This window comes from Amia ocellicauda, chromosome 20 (genome assembly GCF_036373705.1).
Source record: "Amia ocellicauda isolate fAmiCal2 chromosome 20, fAmiCal2.hap1, whole genome shotgun sequence".
Classification (NCBI taxonomy): Eukaryota; Metazoa; Chordata; class Actinopteri; order Amiiformes; family Amiidae; genus Amia; species Amia ocellicauda.
The window spans coordinates 20,185,010-20,207,808 of record NC_089869.1 but is presented as its reverse complement, the minus strand read 5'-3'; the positions used below and the strand labels follow the sequence as shown (position 1 = coordinate 20,207,808).

General features: G+C 46.0%; 1 protein-coding gene across 1 annotated transcript; it reads left to right on the top strand.

Annotated features, from left to right (window-relative positions):
- btaf1 (BTAF1 RNA polymerase II, B-TFIID transcription factor-associated) lies at positions 1 to 20,945 on the top strand. The gene is given in 39 exon segments (XM_066692896.1): positions 1 to 391; positions 2,530 to 2,653; positions 2,791 to 2,905; positions 3,356 to 3,499; positions 3,979 to 4,184; positions 4,394 to 4,527; positions 4,941 to 5,047; positions 5,050 to 5,069; positions 5,283 to 5,351; positions 5,629 to 5,718; positions 6,070 to 6,165; positions 6,288 to 6,464; positions 6,947 to 7,087; positions 7,274 to 7,398; positions 7,574 to 7,694; positions 7,799 to 7,903; positions 8,194 to 8,343; positions 8,441 to 8,577; positions 8,692 to 8,866; positions 9,080 to 9,283; positions 9,784 to 10,210; positions 10,698 to 10,882; positions 10,965 to 11,118; positions 11,212 to 11,321; positions 11,555 to 11,756; positions 11,968 to 12,116; positions 13,394 to 13,546; positions 13,785 to 13,906; positions 14,011 to 14,178; positions 14,428 to 14,505; positions 14,617 to 14,746; positions 15,356 to 15,497; positions 15,813 to 15,943; positions 16,565 to 16,690; positions 17,933 to 18,085; positions 18,680 to 18,891; positions 19,225 to 19,384; positions 19,524 to 19,694; positions 19,988 to 20,945. Coding segments are annotated over 39 exon segments (5,571 nt in total). The 5' UTR covers positions 1 to 377; the 3' UTR covers positions 20,132 to 20,945.
- Positions 20,946 to 22,799: the final 1,854 nt, after the last annotated feature.

Genomic DNA, 22,799 nt, shown 5'->3' with positions numbered 1-22,799 from the left:
GCAAGATGGCTCCTCATATAAAACCAGCCTCCTGGGTTCTCTCAAGTGAACAACAAAAATACCCTTTATTTCTAATTCGGATGAAATATCTTTCCGCACGCAGTTCGGGGGGATAATCTGGGCTCTGGACCCGGTATGAGTGTGATGTGAGGCGGAGCTTTACGCACACGTTGTTCGGGGGGACAAAAAAGGGGCACCGATGAATTAAGGCTCCCTCTCCGGCGGTCTGGCTCTGGATGGTGGGAGACATAGCAGGGCCTCGGCACAGCCAGCGGATCTCTTGCGGTTATAAAAGCGAGGCTGTGGGACATACATGGTGTCTTGTTGGGGGTTGACGGGTCAAGCGAGATCGCAGGTTCGCCCTTAAATCACCAGCCATGGCCGTATCAAGGTGGGATCGCTTTTGCATTTTATCAGCTGGGTAACAATAGGGAGCCCATGCCTGCGGGCCCAGTTCGGCTCTCTCCTGCTTGCATCCATGCCAGTCAGTGCATATTGTGTTCCTACTAGGACCAAACCTAATCCAGACCCAATAATAAGCATATTGGGAGTGTGTGGATGTTTTGAAGTGTGTGTATCAATATATGTAACTGTATCCGTGCACCCATATGCATGCAGACACACAGGTCATTTGAGGTGTGTATAGAAAGGCAACATTGATGCATGTCTCGGTTTGCTAATGTTACCCCTCAGTTTCTCCAAGGCGGGAGGTCTTTATTAGTGTTAAGTGTGATTATTTCATGATGCATCTCTTTGCTTATTGGTAAGTATTGGGGACAACATCACGGCACACGTCAGTAGTGTCAAGAAGGAGTGGAGTCACCTGTCAAAATATGAAAGTGATTGATAGAAGCTGCTAATAATAGTTTTATTGACCGTGTTGCAAATGTGCTAAGTGCCATGTCTCTAAGTCAGGATGCATTGGGGATCACCCTTATATTTAAGTCTTAATCTTCTCTATTTATATACGTAAATCTGCCATCCAAAGAAGATCACAACATGCCCGGCTCTCTGCTTTATAAATCCTGTGCATGCCAGCAAAGTTAGATGCTGCACATTGCTTGTGATGAAAGTGCCGGGTGATCAGTTACAACCACTCCACACACATGTAGTGTCACGTTTTTGTTTTCTAATCGATATTTCATGTCTGTTAACGTCCCACGTTTTTATGATTGCAGACGTTTTTGGTGCTGGAAGCAAAGATCTGACCATAGTGTGAAATGAAACCCAGGCGTCGTGTATCTATTTATATCCAGGGCTGTCTCTCACTGAGACGAATACGGAAATGAAAGTTTGACCCAAGGAACCACCCAAAACGTGTGCAGTGTAATTTTACTCTTAAACTTCAAGTGCGATGTGGCTGATTTGGACAGTGCATGCTTAGTGTGCAATTACAAAACTAAAAAGGTTGTCGTGTTCGTTGGATCAAAGCCTGCACAACTGTGTGAGGAGGAGACTGTAGTAAAAATGGAAAACGTGGTATTTAAATTATACTTCAGTGTACTGCATGCTTTTTAAAGAGCCGGAAGTTGATGTAATTCATAGTAAAGTCTGTTATACAATATACAGCCAGGAGGGACTTAATTTGAACTTCATTTCAAAGCAATCGAAGGGTTATTTTTTTTTTAGTTTATTCTCACTATGTCTGCTTACAATATAATATGTGCCATGCAGGGACACTAGTGGAATAAATATGATCTACAATATAACAAATCTGTAGATATTCACCGATCGTTTTAGTTGCCTCTGTAAACTTCCTGTACCATATGGGTGTGTTGCTGCAATACCTCAGATATCCCTCCCTCTTGCCATAAACTCATCAAATGGTTCCTTTATCCCTTTCTCCTGTAATATGCCAACAGATGTCATTGTTTGTTTCTTTAGTAGTCTGTGTATATTTGCATTTCATTATTTTGTTTACTCCTTGACTACCTTCCTGGCTGCCTGCCTGCCTCCCTGCCTCCCTGCTGCATTACCCTACAATACAAAAATAAATAAAAAATAGCAGCATGGGGACATGTATGCTTATTTATTTTAACTTTCCAAACAACATTGAAAACGATCATCACAGAACACTTTATCAAACAGCGAATGCCTCTTTTTATGTCAAATAAATGAAAGCACATGTCATCTTTTCCTCAAAGACACTACATTTAAAAAAACATCCTACATTTTAAGTTATTCTTGTGAGCAGGCTTAGTACATCACCTGTTTTGGAAACAACATGCAAATCAGGAAGAGGAGCACAATTACAAATTTGACTGCCTTTTATATGCTGGCTTAAGGTTTTACATTAGAAAATCTGTACTACTTCATGTAAAATAGGCTAAATGACCTTGCATTTATTGTATTTGATTAACTTTCACATTCAATTAATTTACATCAGTCTACATTATAAGGATTACAAAGTTGGTATGTGTATTGTTTTTAATGGACTATAAGAATTCTTCACGCTGAAGTGATTTTATGTTCTAGAACAGAAAATTAGAGTAACATTCCCGTAATATGTTGCTTATGTCTTTGAAATAGACTTGACCGTCTGTTTATTTTGCTGGACACCGGCACCACCCCTGTCACGAGGAAAGCAGCCGCTCAGCAGCTGGGAGACGTGGTCAAACTCCATCCCCATGAGCTCAATAATCTGTTGTCTAAAGTAAGTCTAATGGCCAGGATAAACCAAAGACCAATCTAGATAAAACTATTTCAGTAACTTGGGGATATTCAGCTTAAAAAAATATTAATTTTGAATAAATAAGGTTCTAAAAAATGTTTATTTTCTCCTCTTTGAAGGTTTTAACCTATTTACGAAGTCCTAACTGGGACACGCGCATTGCGGCGGGTCAGGCAGTGGAAGCCATTGTGAAGAATGTCCCCGAGTGGAGTCCAACCCCGAAGCCCAAGGAAGGTATGAAGCTCCTCATTGCGCTTTGGTCTCTTTCTGTGTCTGAGTTACACAGACGCCAGGTGGTGTGAACCAGTGGCTTGGGGGTTGCTAAATAAACATAAATTCATATTTAGGTCATTGTGTTTCCATGAGGCAGTGGGATTGTACAGATTATTTTGAATAGGGCTGCTTGGAATGGTTCCGTAGTCTGTCCCTTAGCTGGGCTTTGTCCCCAGCATCAGGTAATCATAAGTGTTTAATCGACATGAGGTGCTGCAATTAAATTGATGAGTGAGTTTTGCAGGCTGACTTTCCCCGATCTGAGACGCAGTTTGTGAGCTCTGAGTGCTGCTGCCCATCACACTGGTTTTCTCTCCTTTTATTTTATCGGAGATCAATCTCCCCTCTTTGCATCTCTGCCGTCCGCTCGGTACAGAAGTGACCAGGATGTATATTTTATGTCTCGTCTAGAGTCCGGCTCTGACATATCCATGGAGGATGCCTCGTCAGATCGCTTGAGTTTCTACAGGTTTGACATCTCTCGCCTGCTGAAACATGGGGCTTCCTTACTGGGTTCAGCAGGGGTCGAGTTTGAAATCCAGGAAGACAAATCAGGTAATCTGGTTTAATAATGGTACTGGGTGGGTTTAATTCACAAATATAAAATGTTTTACTTTTCTGTTTGTGATGTGCGCAGTCACAGTCCAGGAGGATAATAAATAGACTAATCTTTCTGAAGTGGCCATTTGAATGTAACTGTATTTTGGATTTTAGGGCCTCGTGGATGTACTGTGCTTCTTAGTGTTTTCCCGTCCCATTTGAATTAATGAGCCAGTCTCGCCGGATTTAAAATCATTTCGATTTAATCTCAGTGCTGCAAGATAAACGACACTACCTGTAGCGCATTAGCGGGAAAGTGAGACTTGTGGTTTTCACGGTATGAATCAAATTTCATCTGATTACCTTCTCTTGCCGGATTGATAATGCTTTGCTCTTGTCTGATGTCACACACCACTGCAGAGTGGAGTTTAGTGTACGGTTGTGTTTTTCCAACTCTGAGGTATTAGTATCTGATTGTTCGCCGTGTCCTCAAGGTGAAGTCGACCCCAAGGAGAGACTGGCCCGTCAGAGGAAGCTGCTGCAGAAGAAGTTGGGTCTTGACATGGGTGCCGCCATTGGCATGGACACCGAAGAGCTCTTCAATGACGAAGACCTGGATTACACCCCTTCCTCGGGCGCGGCTGGGAGCAGACCTCCTGGGGGGAAATCCTCGGGATGTCTGGCCTCGGAGAATCACACCGTAAATTGGCTTCTCTTGTAATCTGACATCCCCACACCTTTTTGCTTCCCCTTAGACATTCATTCAAAATAAGTGTTTTTACCATCAACACACCCAATCCTTCTGCTTATTTGTTTTTAGTTTTTGCTCATCACATTTTTCCTTTGCGTGGTTTCAAAAGAGGATCTGACGTTTCCACGTGCTGTTCTAAAAATGTCTTCTATTTTCAGACTATGCAGGCGGCCGAATTAATCGACTCTGAGTTTAGGCCAGGAATGAGCAACCGCCAGAAGAACAAAGCCAAGAGGATGGCAAAGCTGGTCGCGAAGCAGAGATCCAGAGACGTTGATCCCAATGAGAAGAGGTATCTTTGTACTTGTGGGTTACTTTAGATGACTTATATTGGGTTAAAATCTTGCATCTCTCAACCCTCTTGAAATTCCTGTCCTAAATAACGTCCTGTGCCGTACAGGTGAGCAGGTAAGCCTTTAAACCAGGTTGTGATCATTTTATAGGTTAGTCCTACTGAATAGGGAACATCATAAAGGTTTGAAGTTAATTGGTTAATGTTATCGTATGCTTGATGTCCTCTAGCTTTCAGTAGATTGATATTTCGGGATTTAGTTACAGCGGCTTAGCATTTATGAATTTTATCTTTCTTAATTGGTTTGCATTCTCTCAACCTGCGCGAAGTTAATAACCATGCAGGCAACATCTGCTGGTGATTATAATCGTAGCTCAGGTTTTAATTAACGCACCGCCTTGTTATTGTTCCAGTAATGACAGTTTTGATGGAGAGCCCGAGGAGAAACGCAGGAAAACAACAAATGTGGTGATTGAGCAGCCAGCGACAGACACCAAAGTCCTAATAGATAATGTTCCTGATATTCAGGCCTGTATGATGAGGTGAGTAGAGCAGCGAGACTTTTAATTTCTCCTCTATTGTTTTCTTCATTCGAACATCTGTTGCGCAATTGTGAGAAACAAAGATTGTGCTAGAGTTGCATTCAACTTGATGGATTTGGAATTGATAATTAGTTTACTTAAGACATTGGTAAATTATTAATGTATAATTTACCAAACAAAATCAATCCACAAACTGCATTTCTTTACCCACAGACGAATGAATGGCCATTGGAGAGCTTTTGTGATGAGCTTTGTAATGATCTTTTCAACCCATCGTGGGAGGTAAGAATTTGGTCATTCATATTGTCTCCTCTAAAGCAGTAGGTTTGTGTTGTGGCTGTGTACTGAAGCATTGTGTACTGGTTATATTTGTGTTGGTGTACACAGACTGTTACTGGTAATGTGTAGTTGTATACATTATATACTTCCTAGCCATTATGTATCAGTTTTTTTGTTTTATATTATACTAAGGTGACCAATGATTTGTGGTGTTTTGTGTGCCAATACATCGAACACTAGCACACGCGGTTACATGTTTGGTTTGGTTTGGTTTGTGTAGGTTCGTCACGGGGCAGGAACGGGTCTCAGGGAGATACTTAAATGGCACGGTACTGGAGGTGGAAAACTGGTCGACAGCACTGAAGAGGAGGTGAGACCGATCCCCAGTGCTTCTGAAGAGGCTCGAGTCTAGGTGTCTGTGGTATTGTTTAGCTACTGTTATGGCATGTTGCTGTGGAAAGCGTACGTCCGCATCCATCGATTTTAGAAGACTTTGTGTCGAACTGAACAATAAAAACATGTTGTATCATGGTTCCTAAGGCTGCATTTCACCAAGTAGGCTTTATTATAGTTGTAGCTCAGTTAAACGTGACTTTGAGCTGTCTATGATTAATACATCTTGCAAATGAACCCTCGTCATCCGTCATAACCCAGGCCCCGGATGTGTGTTCGAATGTTTGTCAGTTCAAGTGCTTTTTTTTTTTTTTTTTCTCTTTCCTAGATGACACGGCAGCATCAGGAATGGTTAGAAGACCTCGTCATCCGACTGCTTTGCGTATTTGCGCTCGACCGATTCGGAGACTTTGTTTCGGATGAGGTGAGTTTTATATGCGTTCTGATTTTTGTATCCGTTTGATCTTTTATTAACTTGCAAATCGGTTGAGGATTTCATGTCACCGATAAGATTTTAATGTTTCTTTTCTACCCCCTTTATTTGAGGTTGTGGCACCAGTGCGGGAGACCTGCGCCCAGACTCTGGGGGTAGCCCTGAAGAACATGAGCGAAAACGGAGTGGAAAAAACCGTGGCTGTTCTGTTGAAATTGCTGGTAGAAGATCAGTGGGAAGTGAGACACGGGGGGCTTCTTGGGATAAAGTATGCCCTGGCTGTTCGACAGGTAACTGCACATTAGACGATGGCTCATCTGACACCATTTGTACCATTGTTTTGTCCTGGAATGCTAAGCTGTAAAAATATTCTTCCGGCACAATTGGTTTCATATTGTCTTCATCTTTCAGTGTGTAGAATGACCAAGTGGCATTTAGAGTGAGGATGATAAAACTCTTATATACGCTGGACACATCCTATCCAACTGACGAACACAATTATTTATGGATCAAAGAGCCGGTAGAGAAATTTGAACTAGCGGTGTATTTACTGATGCAAAGCTATTCTACCCCACAGTGGCCATCAATTTGATAAGTGATTTTTCTAGGAATAAGGTCAGCAGCCAACTACAGTCAGTTCAGTTGTTTTGGGGGTGCAGGCTCATCGTGTTTAGCTTTTTTTGTTGTCCTAGTTTGTCGTTTGTTTTGCGAAATCGAGTTGTATTTGCCAGAACTCGATGTGATGATGAGAAACTGTGTCGTGTCCTGTCAGGATATGATTGGCACGTTGTTGCCCAAAGTGCTGCCGGCCATCACGGAGGGGCTGCAGGACCTGGACGATGACGTCCGAGCTGTCGCTGCCGCTGCTCTCATCCCGGTGGTGGACGGGCTGGTCCAGCTTCTGCCATCTAAGGTGAGCTTCTCCTTTTGTGGAGCAAAAATGTGCATCTACCCAGAATCCACCCGGATGCATTCTGGTTATTGGTGTTTTTATTTTAACTTATTTCCTTTCCTTCAAAAACGATCTATACTTGACTGGCACAGACCTTGAAAAGTAAAAATGACTCTAAACATGTTGTTGAATTGAATCCTGTTTAAGGTCCCCTTCATTGTTGACACCCTATGGGGCGCCCTGCTCGAGCTGGATGACCTCACAGCCTCCACCAACAGTATCATGACCCTGCTGTCATCCCTGCTGACCTACCCAGAGGTTCGCCAGTGCAGGTGAGACGCACTGGTTTTGTAGCATCGTTTGCTTTTCAGTGGAAGGCCAATTAAGGTCTTGTTCCTTGATTGCGATTTTAAGACTCGCATTTGTAACCTAGCTCATGAAATCAATCGGGACCGTGAACGCTGTGCCGCTGTGGTCTGTGCGCTGACGGCTCTTTGTCCTCCGCAGCATCCAGCAGTCGCTCACGGTGCTGGTGCCCCGTGTCTGGCCTTTCCTTCGCCACACTATATCATCCGTACGCAAGGCAGCCCTGGAAACCTTATTCACGCTCCTCTCAAAGGACGATCATGTAAGTGTCCTCTGTTCGCGCAGAGCTTGATCCAGTCGTGTGTGTTTGAATGAGTTCAGTCTCTCGGTACTGCGGGAAGGGTGATGGGAGTCTGTTTGTTGCAGAGCTGCGCTGTGTGGCTCACCCCAATACTTCAAGACATGCTGAGACACATCTTCCAGTCCTGCATCCTGGAGAGCAACCAGGAGATTTTGGACCTCATTCAGAAGGTTGGTTCTTAAGTCTTTAGATGCTGAACTCTAAAGTCGGCTGTTGATTAGTTTTGTCTGAGCCACGTTGCATCATGTCCCCGGCAGGTATTATGTTTGCTAGACCAGAGTAATTTGTTTTTCAAATTAGGTTTATCCAAAAAAACAGTTACACAAAATATACATTGTTTTTGTTCATTTCTGAAGCGTAGGGTCAAATTCCCATAATTCAGCCTTGCATATTCCACAGAACCTACCTTGTGCTTTTGCATGGGACCGCATTCTCCGTTGACCGCTTTCTTGTCCCCTAGGTGTGGACGGAGTTGATCCGCCAGGCCCCGCACCAGTATGTAGTTGCTGCTAGTTGCCCGTGGATGGGAGCCTGGCTGTGCTTGATGATGCAGCCGTCGCACATGCCCATCGACCTGAACATGCTGCTGGAAGTCAAAGCCAAGTGCAAGGTAGAAATGCACAAGAAAAAGGTGCACGATCTTTATTTATTCGTTTTTCGTACTTTTTTTCATTGCGTTTAGTTTTTTTTTTTTTTTTTTTTTAAAGACTTCTGGGAAGCTCCGCCAAGGTCCGAATCCGGTGAAGGAGACGATCCAGGAATACATCGCCGGTGCTGACACGGTGACCGAGGAGCCCGCCACCAGGGACTACGTCGTCATGCGCGCCCGGATGATGGCGGCGAAGTGAGTGGTCGGCGCTGCTTGTGTGTGACGTGTGAGCCCTGCCCACAGGGTGCGGTTTTGCTGTTCCCGGTGCCGTCCGAGAGACTGAACCGATGTGTTCCTGTTCACGTCCAGGTTGCTCGGGGCTCTCTGCCGCTGCATTTGTGACCCCGGGGTGAACGCCACCAGTCAGGAGATCCGGCCGGCCGAGTCCCTGGCGCAGCTGCTCCTCTTCCACCTGAACTCTAAGTCCGCGCTGCAGAGGATCGCCGTGGCCTTGGTGCTGTGCGAGTGGGCGGCTCTGCAGAAGGTGATCATTTTCATCTTGACCCCCTTCATGAGCTAGATTTGAGTTTCACTTCAATCTGAGGAATAATTTTGACGCTCCCAAAGCAAACTGGTGTGGTGCTTTAGTTTGCTTTGGGAGTGTCAAAAATATTCCTCAGATTCAACCTAAAAATGTTGGAAATGGTGGCTACAGAAACCAAGACGTTAAGGCCGAACTCCTTTGATCCCTGTACAGGACTGCGAGGTAGTCTCCAGCGCCGTGCAGCCGCGCCTGCTGGCCATCCTCTCCGAGCACCTGTACTACGACGAGATCGCCATCCCCTTCACCCGCATGCAGAACGAGTGCAAGCAGCTGATCACCCTGCTGGCCGAGGCGCAGATCGACGTGCGCAGCCGGGTGAACTGCAGCGTCTTCACCATTGATCAGGCTAACGAGCTGGTGAGTGTTGGCGGGGGCGGGGGAGTGCGGGATTCTTGTTTTAATGGATGCGCCGTCGCGTTAATCAAAGGTCGGCGGCCTGGGATCATCATAACCATAATTGCAACTCCTGCTGTTCATGATGAAACACGTCAAACGATGGATATAATTTGTGTCATGAAGTTGCCCTGCTCTGGGGCAGCCGTGAACAATACGTTGTGTTAATAATGATGCACTTTTGTGTTGGGTCATTAGGTTAGCAAGGCATTGTTTTTATAACATAAAAGGAATCTTCCCTGCGGACAGTTTCTGGAAGGGATAAATGTTTTATACTTTCATCAGTGTAGGTTTTTATTGAAGGAAACTAGGTGGAAGATCTGTAGAACCAGATTTGAAACCTAGATCAAAGGTGTATGAGCAATAAAACGCAGCAAACGAACCGGAGTAGAAATGTGAAAAAAAAGCGAAACTGTCTCCGGAGAACCAGATGCTGATCCGTTTCCCCTCCGTTCCGGCTGCAGGTCACCACCATCTTCAACGACTCCACCGCCACCCTGAACCTCAAGTCCAAGCCCTGTCAGCCGCTGGACAGCAAGCGGCAGCAGGTCCAGATGACCGTGGCGGAGACCAACCAGGAGTGGCAGGTCCTGCACCTGCGCGTGCACATGTTCACCGCCTGCGCCGTGGCCAACCTGCGGCTGCTGCCCGACAAGCTGAACCCGGTGATCAAGCCCCTGATGGAGGCGGCCAAAAAGGAGGAGAACACCCTGGTGCAGAGCTACGCGGCCACCTTCATCGCCAAACTGCTCCAGCAGTGCACCCAGAGGAGCCCGTGCCCCAACCCCAAGATCCTCAAGAACCTGTGCGGCTCTGTGTGCGTGGACTCCCTGCTGACCCCCTGTGCGGCCTGCCCCGTGCCCCTGCCCCCCGGCCAGGAGCCCTCGAGAGGTGAGCTCAACGATACCGGTCTCATCACCGAGTGAGAGCAGGGCCGGGCCTAGAGTGAATGTTAACGTTGAAATATGCACGATGCTGGGATTGTTTGCCTTCCTATTCTAATCTAATGAGTTCCCTGAGTGAGCAGGAGAGAGAACGGGGGAACAGATGTGCAACTTTGCGTCTCCTCTCTTATAATAATGTGCCCGTTTGTTTGTTTATTCCTGGAGGATTGTGCTCACAAGTTACGATTGTGTGTTTATGTATTAATTCCCTTAAGTCGGCAGTGGAATGACGGTACAGAAGGTGCCGAGAGGTTTATGTAATCCCGATGATCTCTCTCGCCTTCTGCCAAACCCAGCAGAAATGTAGAGATGTTTTCTCTGAAGCACGGTATAGCATAGTGGACAGCAGTGTAGTAGCTCAGTTATTCATGCCTGCTTTGAAGCTGCTTCCAGGGAAAGTAGCTACATATAATCTAGTGTTTTTTTATTGGTAGGGGTCAACTCTGAAAAAGATGGCATGCACCACTCTGTTAACAAGACTAAAGGGATTATAACGTTGTACCGGCACCAGAAGGAAGCATTTGCCATCACCAGCAGGAGAGGGCCTACTCCCAAGGCCCAGAAAAGCCCAAACGCGGACCTCCCTCTGGGCACCGGGGCCACGGCAGAAGTGGACGAGGTAACAAGGCTTTTGTCACACGGTTTCACCCCGTCCCAGTGCATAGCCGTACCATACTCACGCTTTTATTGTTCAATTTCAGAGTAAAAAGCCCTGCCTGGTGCAGAGACGAGGAGCCGAGTTCGCTCTCACCGTCATAGCGAGACATTTTGGTCCGGACTTGACCACCGGGCTCCCACACCTCTGGGACTCGATGGTGGGGCTCTTGAGGAGCTCTATTGATGTAAACAACTTCGGTATGCATTCCGGTCTCGTTTCAATATTCTGCGTTAATGTCAACATCACAAAATCGGTGTGTGTATGCGTATAAAATGTGTTGTTTTGAACAGTTGGGAAGCTCCTGCTGGAGAAGGGAGATGGGGCGGCTCAGGAGCTGGTGAATTCGTTACAGGTTCTGGAGATCACCGCCGGATCGATGGCCTCGGAGCTCATTCCTCTGGTGAGACGGAAAAGTGGACTTGATTCCCCCGTATGGTCTGATAGTTTGCTCGAGAAGGGGGTGTTACCTGAACGCGCCATGTAGTGCGTCTGTTTTTCTAAGCTCAAGAGAAGCCCGTAGGTTTCGTTATTTCGTCCAGGCTAGTGAATTTTTGTGCAGCGTCAGTGGCAGCAATCAATAACGGCCGTGTGATGTTGGGACATTTCAATTGAACACGTTTTTCTTCTCCGTAGCTCTTGCAGCACTTGCCTCACTTGTGCACGTGCCTGCAGCACCCCTACACAGCGGTCCGGCACATGGCGGCGCGCTGCGTGGGCGTCCTCAGCAAGATCGCGACTTTGGAAACCATGAACGTCTTTCTGGAGAGGGTCCTGCCCTGGCTCGGGGCGATCGATGACAATACCAAGCAAGAGGGAGCCATCGAGGCCATGGCCTGTATCCTTCCTTGACGTGAACGTTTGTTACGGGCCGCCCGGTACCGGCGAATACTAGTTATGCTAGATAAGAACGGGAAGGATATTTGAAGCTCTAGGGCATTGAACGGACAGTAATTCGAGGCGTGGTTTATGACGGAGGGAGGCTGTGTCGGGTGAAGGCCGGTCTGTGCCGCGGTGTCACTGTGCGTTCGTCCTTAGCCTGGTGTCAGGTGTGATGGAGCAGCTGGAGGTGGACATCGTGCCGTACATCGTGCTGCTGGTGGTGCCCGTGTTGGGCCGCATGAGTGACCAGTGCGACAGCGTGCGCTTCATGGCCACGCAGTGCTTCGCCACGCTCATCCGGCTGCTGCCCCTGGAGGTAGGGCTGACCTGCCTGTCAGGATGCTGTGAAGTGGAGTTTCATTGTGATGCTGTAATCTTAAAGTAGTTTGACCATAATTTCACCAGCAGGTGGCAGTATTACAACACTGACTCGTTAACCTTGTCCTCTCAAGAATGCCTTGATGTAGATGTACATTTTAATTATCAGACAAAACGTTCGGTCCCAGAAAACATAAATGTTGATAAATGACACGTATAAACTACGATGAAAGGTACTGTTAATTTCTATAGTGTCGTCCACTTTCATCATTTTGGGATTAATTCTGTTTTCATGTTCAAAGGCTGAGAGTTAAAGACCTTTTGATTGGCCAGTTTTGGTTTTTCCACCGAAGGGTCGACAGATTTTAAATGTGACATTATAAACGAGAGAGTGGATTAATAAAATTGGCGTACTTCGTTTTTTAACAAGATTGAATCTTTGCCAGGTGATAAACTTGTTTAATTATCTTAAAGTGCCACAACGAAGTATTTATAATGTGAATAAAGTGCATTTAAATTCTGCACTATAAATTAACATACATGTGTTTTATAAGTAAAGGGTGTCCTCTGTATGTTTCTACCTCTTTATTTTGCTTCTGAAACTTGCTTTAAATTATCGCTATTCAGTATCAACACACATCTTCCGTAAAACCTGAGCTTGTAGACCTCGGTAAAGGAATATAAATTAAGTCGGCCCTGCAGGGGCCAAGAAACCTGTTCTAAATTTGGCTAAGCGAGTGACTCACGCCAGGATCCTGCGGAGAACTGACAGGAGGCCTCGCCCAGACTTCGATGCTGGGTGTTAATCAGCCTGAACAATGCGAGATCGTTTGTGTGATCCCGGAGATGTAGCACCAAGCATGGAAATCAATACACTCGGGGTCTGTCACTGGTGTTCTTACCTTGGGGAGTTAATTTGCTTGGGGGACCATGCTTTGTGTTTTATATAGGTTGTCATTCATAACAAACAAAAATGGTGGAACAAACACAAGCCCAAATGACCTAAAACACATTATTTTCCTTTGCAGTGTAACTTTTTCACCACCCTCCCCCTGTTGGAGAGAGAATTTTATAAAAGTAGGATTACTGACCTGTGGAAATCTGTTTAGTATTTATTATTCTGCCAATGCTGTGAAGTTATGTGTTTGTGGCTCTGTAGTTATCTCTGCACTATGCAAGCTCTTTGGTATGTGAAGATGCCTTTTTCTCTACGTGTACGTTGCCTGAACGATGTGCCCCCCCGTCGTGTGTGATAACATGTTGTCGTATGTCCAGGCCGGAATTCCAGACCCTCCCAACATGTCCGAGGATCTCATCAGACAGAAGGCCAGAGAGAGGCACTTCCTCGAACAGCTTTTGGACGGAAGGAAGCTGGAAAATTACAAAATCCCTGTCCCCATTAAAGCAGAGCTCAGAAAATATCAGCAGGTGGGAGTTTCCCTTTATTTTACTTTATCCCCCTCTCGTCGGGGCAGTATTAGTTTTTATGGTTCCTACAGGAAGTATTTGAGCACGCTTCACTGATCTGAACTCGAATATGACTTCCTTTTGTCGCGTCTGTGTGTTTTCTATTTAACGAGGCTGCTGAACATCGCAAGTTAATCTGGCCTCTCATTAGAGTGCTAGATTTTTCCATTGTGCATTAAAACATGGTTCCCTTCTCTAGGATGGTGTGAACTGGCTGTCGTTCTTAAACAAATATAAACTGCATGGCATCCTGTGTGACGACATGGGATTGGGAAAGACGTTGCAGTCCATTTGCATTCTGGCAGGAGACCACTACCTCAGGTAACGGAGAATAAAGACTCCATTTTGCCTACACAAACGCTGCGCTGCGATGGCTGTGATGAGGTCTTGTGAAATCTCATGCGCTATCATGTGTATATTTAAAGGGCGCAAGAATATGCAAAATCCAAGGCAGCCGACTGTTCCCCCCTGCCGTCTCTGGTGGTCTGTCCCCCCACGCTGACTGGGCATTGGGTGGATGAGGTGGGCAAGTTCTGTGCCAGGGAATATCTGAACCCCCTGCACTACACCGGACCCCCAACCGAAAGGGCCAGGTACAGATATACTTTATTTATTAACATGTTTTTGTCTGATATTCATTGTACGCTTACAGATTCTTGGTACTTTGTTTCATACGATTGATTATAGAATTTTAAATGTAATATTCTTCTGGTAAGAGTGGCAATGTATTCAATAAAAACGCATAATAGAGCAGGACGTGTTTATTAACCAGGACTATGCTGTGCTGTTAATATAGGCTGTGTGACGGCGGCGAGTCTAAATGTGGTTCGTTTCTATTTCAGGTTGCAGCACCAAGTGAAAAAGCACAGTCTAGTGGTGGCCTCGTATGACGTCGTGCGGAACGATATCGACTTTTTCCGGTACGCTCTGTTCCGCCGTCTCTTCCCGGGGGTATTCGTCTCTCGCGGCAGCCGTCCTTGTTAGGCCGTCCTTCACGTGAAACTAAGAGCGCTCTTGTCCTCGTTTTCCAGGAATATTAAGTTTAATTACTGTATCCTCGATGAAGGCCACGTGATCAAGAACGGGAAGACGAAGCTCTCGAAGGCGGTGAAGCAGTTGGCGGCCAACTATAGGATCATTCTCTCTGGGACACCGATCCAGGTAACGGCGGCGGCTCCCGTGTCGTACGACAGTCGGTCCTGTCTGTCGAGAGATTGTAGTGTACCTGCCAGTGTGGGGGGGGCAAGGACAAAAGGCCTTTTGTTGTATAAGGAAAGATTTCCAGCCAGGTGATGCAATCTCCACAATTATATACATCTTGCAGTTTTAGATGCAACTTACTTTTGCTTATTGGTTAAGTTTCTTTTGCACTTTCTTTTCTTTTAAAACTATGTAAGTATAGACCGTGAATTATTAAACTGAATGTTTTTGTCTTCCCGATTTAAATATGAAGTACTTGATGAGATTTGCGAAAATGCAGCAGTACTTCGAAGAGAGATTTCATTAAGATGAAAGAGGAAAATATTTAAGAAGACCTGATAAAGGTGTCCATTATCTGTGCTGAATTCAAATAGATGTTTTATTTAGTGAATCACATTTATTTCCAACTGAAAGATCGATTTTTATTAACGCCAAGGCTGTCGAGATAACTGGGGCGCTCGCTTGCTGCACTTGGGCCTTTTCTCCATCCGTAAAATGTTTGAAGATTAAGTGAACCGCTCATGGGCATGTTTTTATTTATTGATTTTGTTTTCTCCTGGTTTTGTTCAGAACAATGTGTTGGAGCTCTGGTCCCTGTTTGACTTCCTGATGCCAGGCTTCCTGGGCACCGAGCGCCAGTTTGCGGCTCGCTATGGGAAACCCATTTTGGCCAGCAGGGATGCCAAGAGCTCCTCCCGGGAGCAGGAGGCGGGTAAGCTTTCTCACCAGGGCTCCGAGTTCGCGTCCCGAGAGCTGGATCCTGCAGTGACATATCTCGTTAGTCGACCGCTTGGGACCGATTTGACTCGATCTAGTAGTTGCAGGGAGTCAAAATAGAAAACGCTCCCATTGTGGCTCTTGAGGAATGGACTTTCTGCTGTATAGACTTTACCATGCCTGTACTGTGGCCGACCATGATTCATCTCGGGTCGGGTTGTGTGTGGGCTCAGTGTGTGAGAAGGATAAAAGATCTGTATGCCGAGCAGAGCAGTGCTGGGGCCGGACTGACCCGATCTGTTCCCCGAAGGTGTTCTTGCGATGGAGGCGCTGCATCGCCAGGTCCTGCCTTTCCTCCTGAGAAGAATGAAGGAGGACGTCCTACAGGATCTCCCTCCCAAGATCATTCAGGATTACTACTGCAACCTCAGCCCCCTGCAGGTACGTCGTCCCCTCCAACACAACCACACCGCATAATGGAGATGCACAGCCGTCGTCTAACTCGCCTACGGATAGATAGATCTTAGCTTCTTTTGACACCTTCTTTGTATACCCCTATCTTTGTGTTTCTGTGGTATCGTCGTAGTTGTCGTTGTGTGAATGCCAGGTAGTGGGCCGGAGTTAAAGCTACGTGAAGCTGCCTCCCTTCTCTCGAGTTCACATGGGCCGCTCTGTTTGGTGTCTGTGCTTTGTGTTGAGACCCTTAGTTCAGGTCCTTCCCTCCTTATTCTACTATGTTTCTATGCAAGGGAAGAACGATAGGTAGAAGATTTAATGGACCGATACATTAAAATATAAATGGAGTTTAATGAATTTCCCAGTTTTGAGTCCAATAAAGCGTCTTGGTGTCGTTCGGGATTTCCTTCAAGGCACGGCGGTGGCATTAATCTCCTGATGTGTTTCAGAAAGTGTTCAGTGAAATTCTCCTGCACTCGGCAGCATCGCACGACAGACCATTTGAAGTTTTCCACTCATTCCAGCTTTCTAACACAACTGCAATTTTCTCTCGCAAGAAAACACCTTTCCGGCTCATTGCCCCGTTCTCTCCGTTTCTGTGTGAAGGTCCAGCTTTACGAGGACTTTGCCAAGTCTCGTGCAAAGGTCAGCGTCGAGGACACCATATCGACGTCGGCTCTAGAAGAGGAAACCGAAAAACCAAAGCTCAAAGCCACCGGACATGTATTCCAAGTAAGTGCGCTTTCCTTTTCAGCCTTGTTTTGTGTTTGAATTATTCAGTCTACATTGTTCCAAAAGCGAAAATATCCAGATATCCCCGTTTTATGACTTGATGCATGTTGTCAAAAGAGACGGTTGTATGTAATTAAGTGTGATTCAGCTCTTGGATTGCCCTTGTGTGTGTGTGTAGTGTTCAGATACCCCTTACCTTTGCTCTGCAGCCTCCCTGGGCGATAAGCGCTTATTGAGCTCTCCCATAATGAAGAAACGGACGGGCTGTTGCGATTGAAAGACTTACAAATGAGATTCTTCCCCAGAGTCTGTTTGTGATGTTTGAATAATTCATGCTCTGCTTATGATGTGATTGCAAATCGCCCACTAGATTGCCTGAAAAGGTCAATTTTCACACCGCCATGAGTTATCTTTTGAGATGGATAAATCTGTTGCTTAGATTTTAGATTTGAGGTCTTGCTTGTTAGGGCATAATAATTCCAGGGCAACAATGGGTTTGTAGTTCAATCATTAATATTTATTTGTGTGTGTGTTAATATTCAGAACACTTTTCTCAGTACAGATGATTGTAATATCCCCAGAAACACAAACGGGTGTGGCAGCACAGTTGTGTGTGTTTCACTAAACAGTCCTCCCTTTGACCCTGTGGAAATGCTGCTATGATCATATGTCCTAAAGCTGTTTAGGATGCATCAGACATCCTGACTGCGTTTTTTTGCCGAAGACAAATTTGCTCTGATAATTTTTAGCTGTTCCACTTCATAACACAAGGATATATGGAGTTTCCACTTAAAGCCAAATCTAAAAGAACGGCTGCATGAATATGTTGTGAGCCTGCAGAGATGGTTTTGTAATGGGAATTGTCGGCATGTCCCCTGTATGCATTATAAAGCTATAGAGATGGTTTTTTATTATAAGAGAATGAACCTCAAACTGCGACGGCAGTTGAAAAACCTGCCATCACATCAGGATATACAATTTAAAGACATAAAACACAAATTAAAGCTTTTGGGCTTATTGTGAAGAGTATGTGCAATTGCCACCAAGAGCTTCACTGTCCTACACAATCCCGAACAAACTGTAAATCGCTGAAATAGCTTCTGCTGTTTCAGTTTGACTTCAGTCCATGGATTGAATTGAGGGGGGGTGGCAGGACTCAAGCAATGTCTGTTACTAGAGTGAAATGCATTTGTTTTTATTTATTTTTATGCTCAAGAGCTTCTTATCCTCTTCCCCACCCAGGCTTTGCAGTACTTGAGAAAACTATGCAACCACCCCGCGCTGGTCCTCACCCCGCTGCACCCCGAGTACAAGCGCATCAGCGACCAGCTCCTCTCCCAGCACTCCAACCTCCGGGACATCCAGCACGCGCCCAAGCTGTCGGCGCTGAAGCAGGTGGGTACCGGCTCCGCTCCCCCCCCGCCTGGCACGCAGGGCGCTGTGTTCATCCGCGTAGGCGCTGCGGAGACACGTGTAATCCCTCTCTTCACTCTTCACAAACGGCCAGGCCGATAACAGAGCCCGAGATAAACACGCCGTAATGCACGGTGAGACTTTGAGAGAATTGCATGAATCTGAAAACCCTTAAAAAAAAATAACCTGATTTATTATTTTCTTGGTTGTTTTTCTCCCAAGCTATTTTGGGTTTCTTTGTCATGACTGCGGAGTGAAATCGCAGCATGGGAGCAGAGAGGCTTCCCGACCCCGACGCACAAAAATAAGCTTTAAATCTTGTGACAAGCGGTGTGATTTCAGAAAGAGAAACGTTTCTTGACCAAGCAGCGGCTGAGCCTCCTGCCCAGGACGGGGTTTTGTCTTGTGGCAGCATGAATGAGGTTTCCTTTTTTATCTGCGGTCCTTGATGGTTTAGATGAAAGAGGAGGAAACTGCAGCAGCTGTCTGCATCCCCTGCCTGGGTGGCGATCCGTAACAGACTTAACGCGCAGTTTTTTATTACTCTCCCGTGTTTAATACAGTGTTTCGTTGCAGTTGCTCCTGGACTGCGGTTTGGGCAACGGCGGCTCTGCAGACGGGGGTACCGAGGCCGTGGTTGCCCAGCACAGAGTGCTCATCTTCTGCCAGCTGAAGAGCATGCTGGACATCGTGGAGCACGACCTGCTCAAGCCCCAGCTGTCCTCCGTCACCTACCTGAGGCTGGATGGCAGCGTGCCGGCTGGGCAGAGACACGCCATCGTGGCACGGTGAGACTGCGGGCCCCTGTGGGTCTCTGATGGGGGGGGCGGGTGCTATTTATTACTATATCTATACAGTCTATCGGTATACAGTGGGAATATTACTATACATACATTCTCTGATTACAAACCTACATCACATTCAGCCTGGCGTTTGTCGCATAGTTTTGGGGGAGTATAATCTTAATAAATAAATGTAGATGTCAACCTGTGGACTCAGTTCCCCACATTACTGTGCATGTCGGCGGTTTTACTGATGTACGAATTGTACTTTTGATTGGCGCTCCTCGGCAGCTTTTCCCTAATAGACTGGATCAACATCTTTATATTCTTCCTTGGCAGATTTAACAACGATCCCTCGATAGACGTGCTCTTGCTCACCACCCACGTGGGTGGCCTGGGTCTGAATCTGACCGGTGCCGACACCGTGGTGTTCGTGGAGCACGACTGGAACCCGATGCGGGATCTGCAGGCCATGGACCGAGCGCACAGGATCGGACAGGTAAGAGGCCACCTGGGCTCTGCTGCCCCTCACGAATCCACTGCGCTGCTCTGAAAGGCATCGGTCTCTCGATCACCTGTGCTGGTAGATCTAACGCAAATGATGGACTGTGAGGCCCTGTGTGTTTGATTCTCTCCAGAAACGCGTGGTGAACGTGTACCGGCTGATCACCAGAGGCACGCTGGAGGAGAAGATCATGGGGCTGCAGAAGTTCAAGATGAGCATCGCCAACACGGTCATCAGCCAGGAGAACGCCAGCCTGCAGAGCATGGGCACCGACCAGCTCCTCAACCTGTTCACCCTGGACAAGGTACCCGGTCTGCCACCCCACCACACACAGAGACAGAGAGACGCGTACACGCGTAGCCCACATCCAGGCTAGTCCTCAGTCTGTAAATATGACCAAATTGAGTCTCTAATCTTGCAACCTGATTACATTAATATGATAGTTCAGTTTTGCATTCAAACAAGATCAAACTGCTGTAAATGTGACTTCACACACCTACTGCCTTGATGAATCCAACCAGAACACACTGGTCTCTCAGGCTGTGTGTAGAACTAGGTCTACAGGCCTGTAACCCCTTTTCCTTGTGTGTCGTTCAGGACAAGGCCGAGAAAGGAGAGTCGTCGGGGTCCTCGGGAAAAGCCTCCATGAAGTCAGTCCTCGACAGCCTGGGGGACCTCTGGGATCAACAACAGTACGACGCCGAATACGACCTGGAAAACTTCATGCATTCGTTAAAGTAGCGCCTCCGCTTCCCTGCTGATATTCAGCACACAGCGCCCTCGCTCGTGTGGTTGCGCTTCTGTACGTTTTGGATAGAAACCCATTTACAACTTGGATGTGCCGGGGGACAATTAAAAAAGTGTCTTAAGGTTTTCCGCTTTGTTCTGCGTGTGTACGCTTGTTCGTTGGCCGGCGGACGGGGAGCGGTCTGGCCGTCCGTTCTGTAGTCCGGCTCCTCTGCGTTCCCTTCATTCACGCTTGGTTCAGATTCCCCTTGCCTCCCCGGATCTGTAGATCTCACATTATCTAATGTTCCGTCTGTTAATTTCACTTATTCTCGGCCCTCTCAGGACTCTGTGATATCGAGGGTGTCCCCTCGGCCGGCTGTCAATATGAACGCTTCCCACGGGACTCTCACCCGACCCGGGCTGCCATGTTGGCCGCTGTGGGTGCCGTTCTGTCCGACGCTGTGTGCCGAGTGCTTTTTTCCCCCCCATTTTTTTTTTTTTACGCACAGGCTAGTATAATTTGATATCCTCAGCCTCTCTCAAGAAGAAACGGTCGAGCGACTCTTTGGTATGTGCTGAACGCAAACCAAACCCCTTGGCGGTTCCCGAAGATTTTAAGCGAGCAAAAGGATCCCCAACTCCACGGTCGTCTCGTACGGCGAGGAGCGTTTGCTTGCGGACCCTCACAGTGACGCCTCCGGCCGCTCGGGGGGTAGCAGATACAGTTCCTCTACCAGGGAGGGTGTTTTAAATCACTGAAATGTAAATATTTCTGTAAGTGCTGTTTTGTTAAAGCTGATAGAATTCTAATAAATTCTAAAGAGCTGGTGTTGTCTTGTCTTCTGATTTCTGATCACTTTGAGGTCATTTTAGTGCATCAAAAATGCTTGATTTGAAACAAGTGGAAAAGGGTGTGAGTTGATTGCAGAGAAATGAAGCCACTATCTTATCACACTATATTTAGCCTTAGTCACAGCTGATTTTCACAATTTCATATTAGTGCTTTAGTAGTTTTTCACGATTATAAGATGTATTGAATTGATGAATAAAAAGAAAATCCAAATACATAATGTACATGCCTTGCTTCCCCCCCACCAACTCCATCTATCTAGTAAAAAATGCATCCACTAAAGCAAATGTACATCAGTTCCTACTGGACTTATTTAAAAATCAAAGTCCAGCCCCGAGATCCTGCACCCTCCTTCGCTCTCCCTCAGCCGGGCCGTGCAAAAGATGACAAAACCTCACAGCATCATACAACTACATTTAATAAGAGTTGTGTATTAGTACAGAAAAGAAAAAATAAAGTTCAAACTACAAACTTTAAGCAGTTGTAAGCAATAGCAGCATTGAGCTCCAAGTTTAGTCACAGTACTGCAGTTCCAAACAAGCATAGGTCCAAGTCAAGAATTTCAAAGCCTCATCAGGATAACCAGCAATCAACCGGAGAAATAAAAAACTAAACAAAATAAAAAAAACATTAAAAAAGTACATTTAAAAGTAGTGGTTAAATGTCAGAAACAACCTCTGAACAGAAGTTTCAATTAATCGATGACATCACAACATGATACTGTATACCCAAACAATGCCGATGAAACAGTACGATTAGTCTCTAGTGCTACACGGTCTCATAAACATCTGAGAACTAAATTAAATGGCCGCCAGACCCAAGTCCTCGATTGTTTTTTTTTTCCTCCCCCACTATTGTATCCCATTGATTTTCAGAAGAGTTGCTAATTGTTAGGGTATAAAGCAGTCGCTTAGCAAAAATGACTAAAAAATACTCTGTGGTATCAAGCCAACACTGGTGCAGCTTTGCTGAAGAGAATCAGTTTGGTTAGTATTAAGAAGTGAATATTAGTAGAAGACCACCGTACAAATTAGTACAAAAGGCGAGCCAGAAGTAACACAAAAACGCAAAACGGTTTCTCAAATCTGATTGTGTTGACGTACAGGTTGGGGATGTCACAATACTTTAATTTTTTCCTAAATCGAAGTGGCATTCGCTTTAAAAGACACGCGTGGCTAGTCCGAGAGAAGCCGACGCGGATCAATAACGGACGCCGAGGCCCCGTCTGCCACCCTTCCTCCGGTAGACGGACGTGCCGCACGACAGGGCACGACAGCTCGGGGGCGTTTAATTCAGGTCGGGGATTGTTTTCGGCTTTTAAACAAACAAACAAACAAACAAACAAACATCGAATGCAGCTGCAGCGATCCTCATTAAAAAGAAAGACTACGAATACCCACAATGCAAAGCTGTAACGTATGCCGCAGTAGCTCAGATAGGAGGGAATGCCAGCAAACTACCCACGGCCACCCTGTAGTCTTGCAGGAATATACAAGCTGTATAAAAAAAATAATTCACATCCAAATATAAATCAAATTTTGGTTGTGTTCGTGGCGTTTCCTGGGTTCGCAGTTAAGGAGTAGAAATATAAAAAAATAATCTGCATCCATTCATCCATTTTGAATAACCGTACATCCAGCATGGCGATCTGCCGTTCAAATCAACCGTAATCTGGGCAAACCACACCAATATTGTGACATCCCCACAGCCGGCTCAAACTAGTAGGTAACTAAAGGAAATCTGGATTTGTTGTCCCACAATATAACAACATGTTTTTGTCTGCTCCATTCTGTTATTTTTATTGCCCATTCATTCATTACATTTTCAATC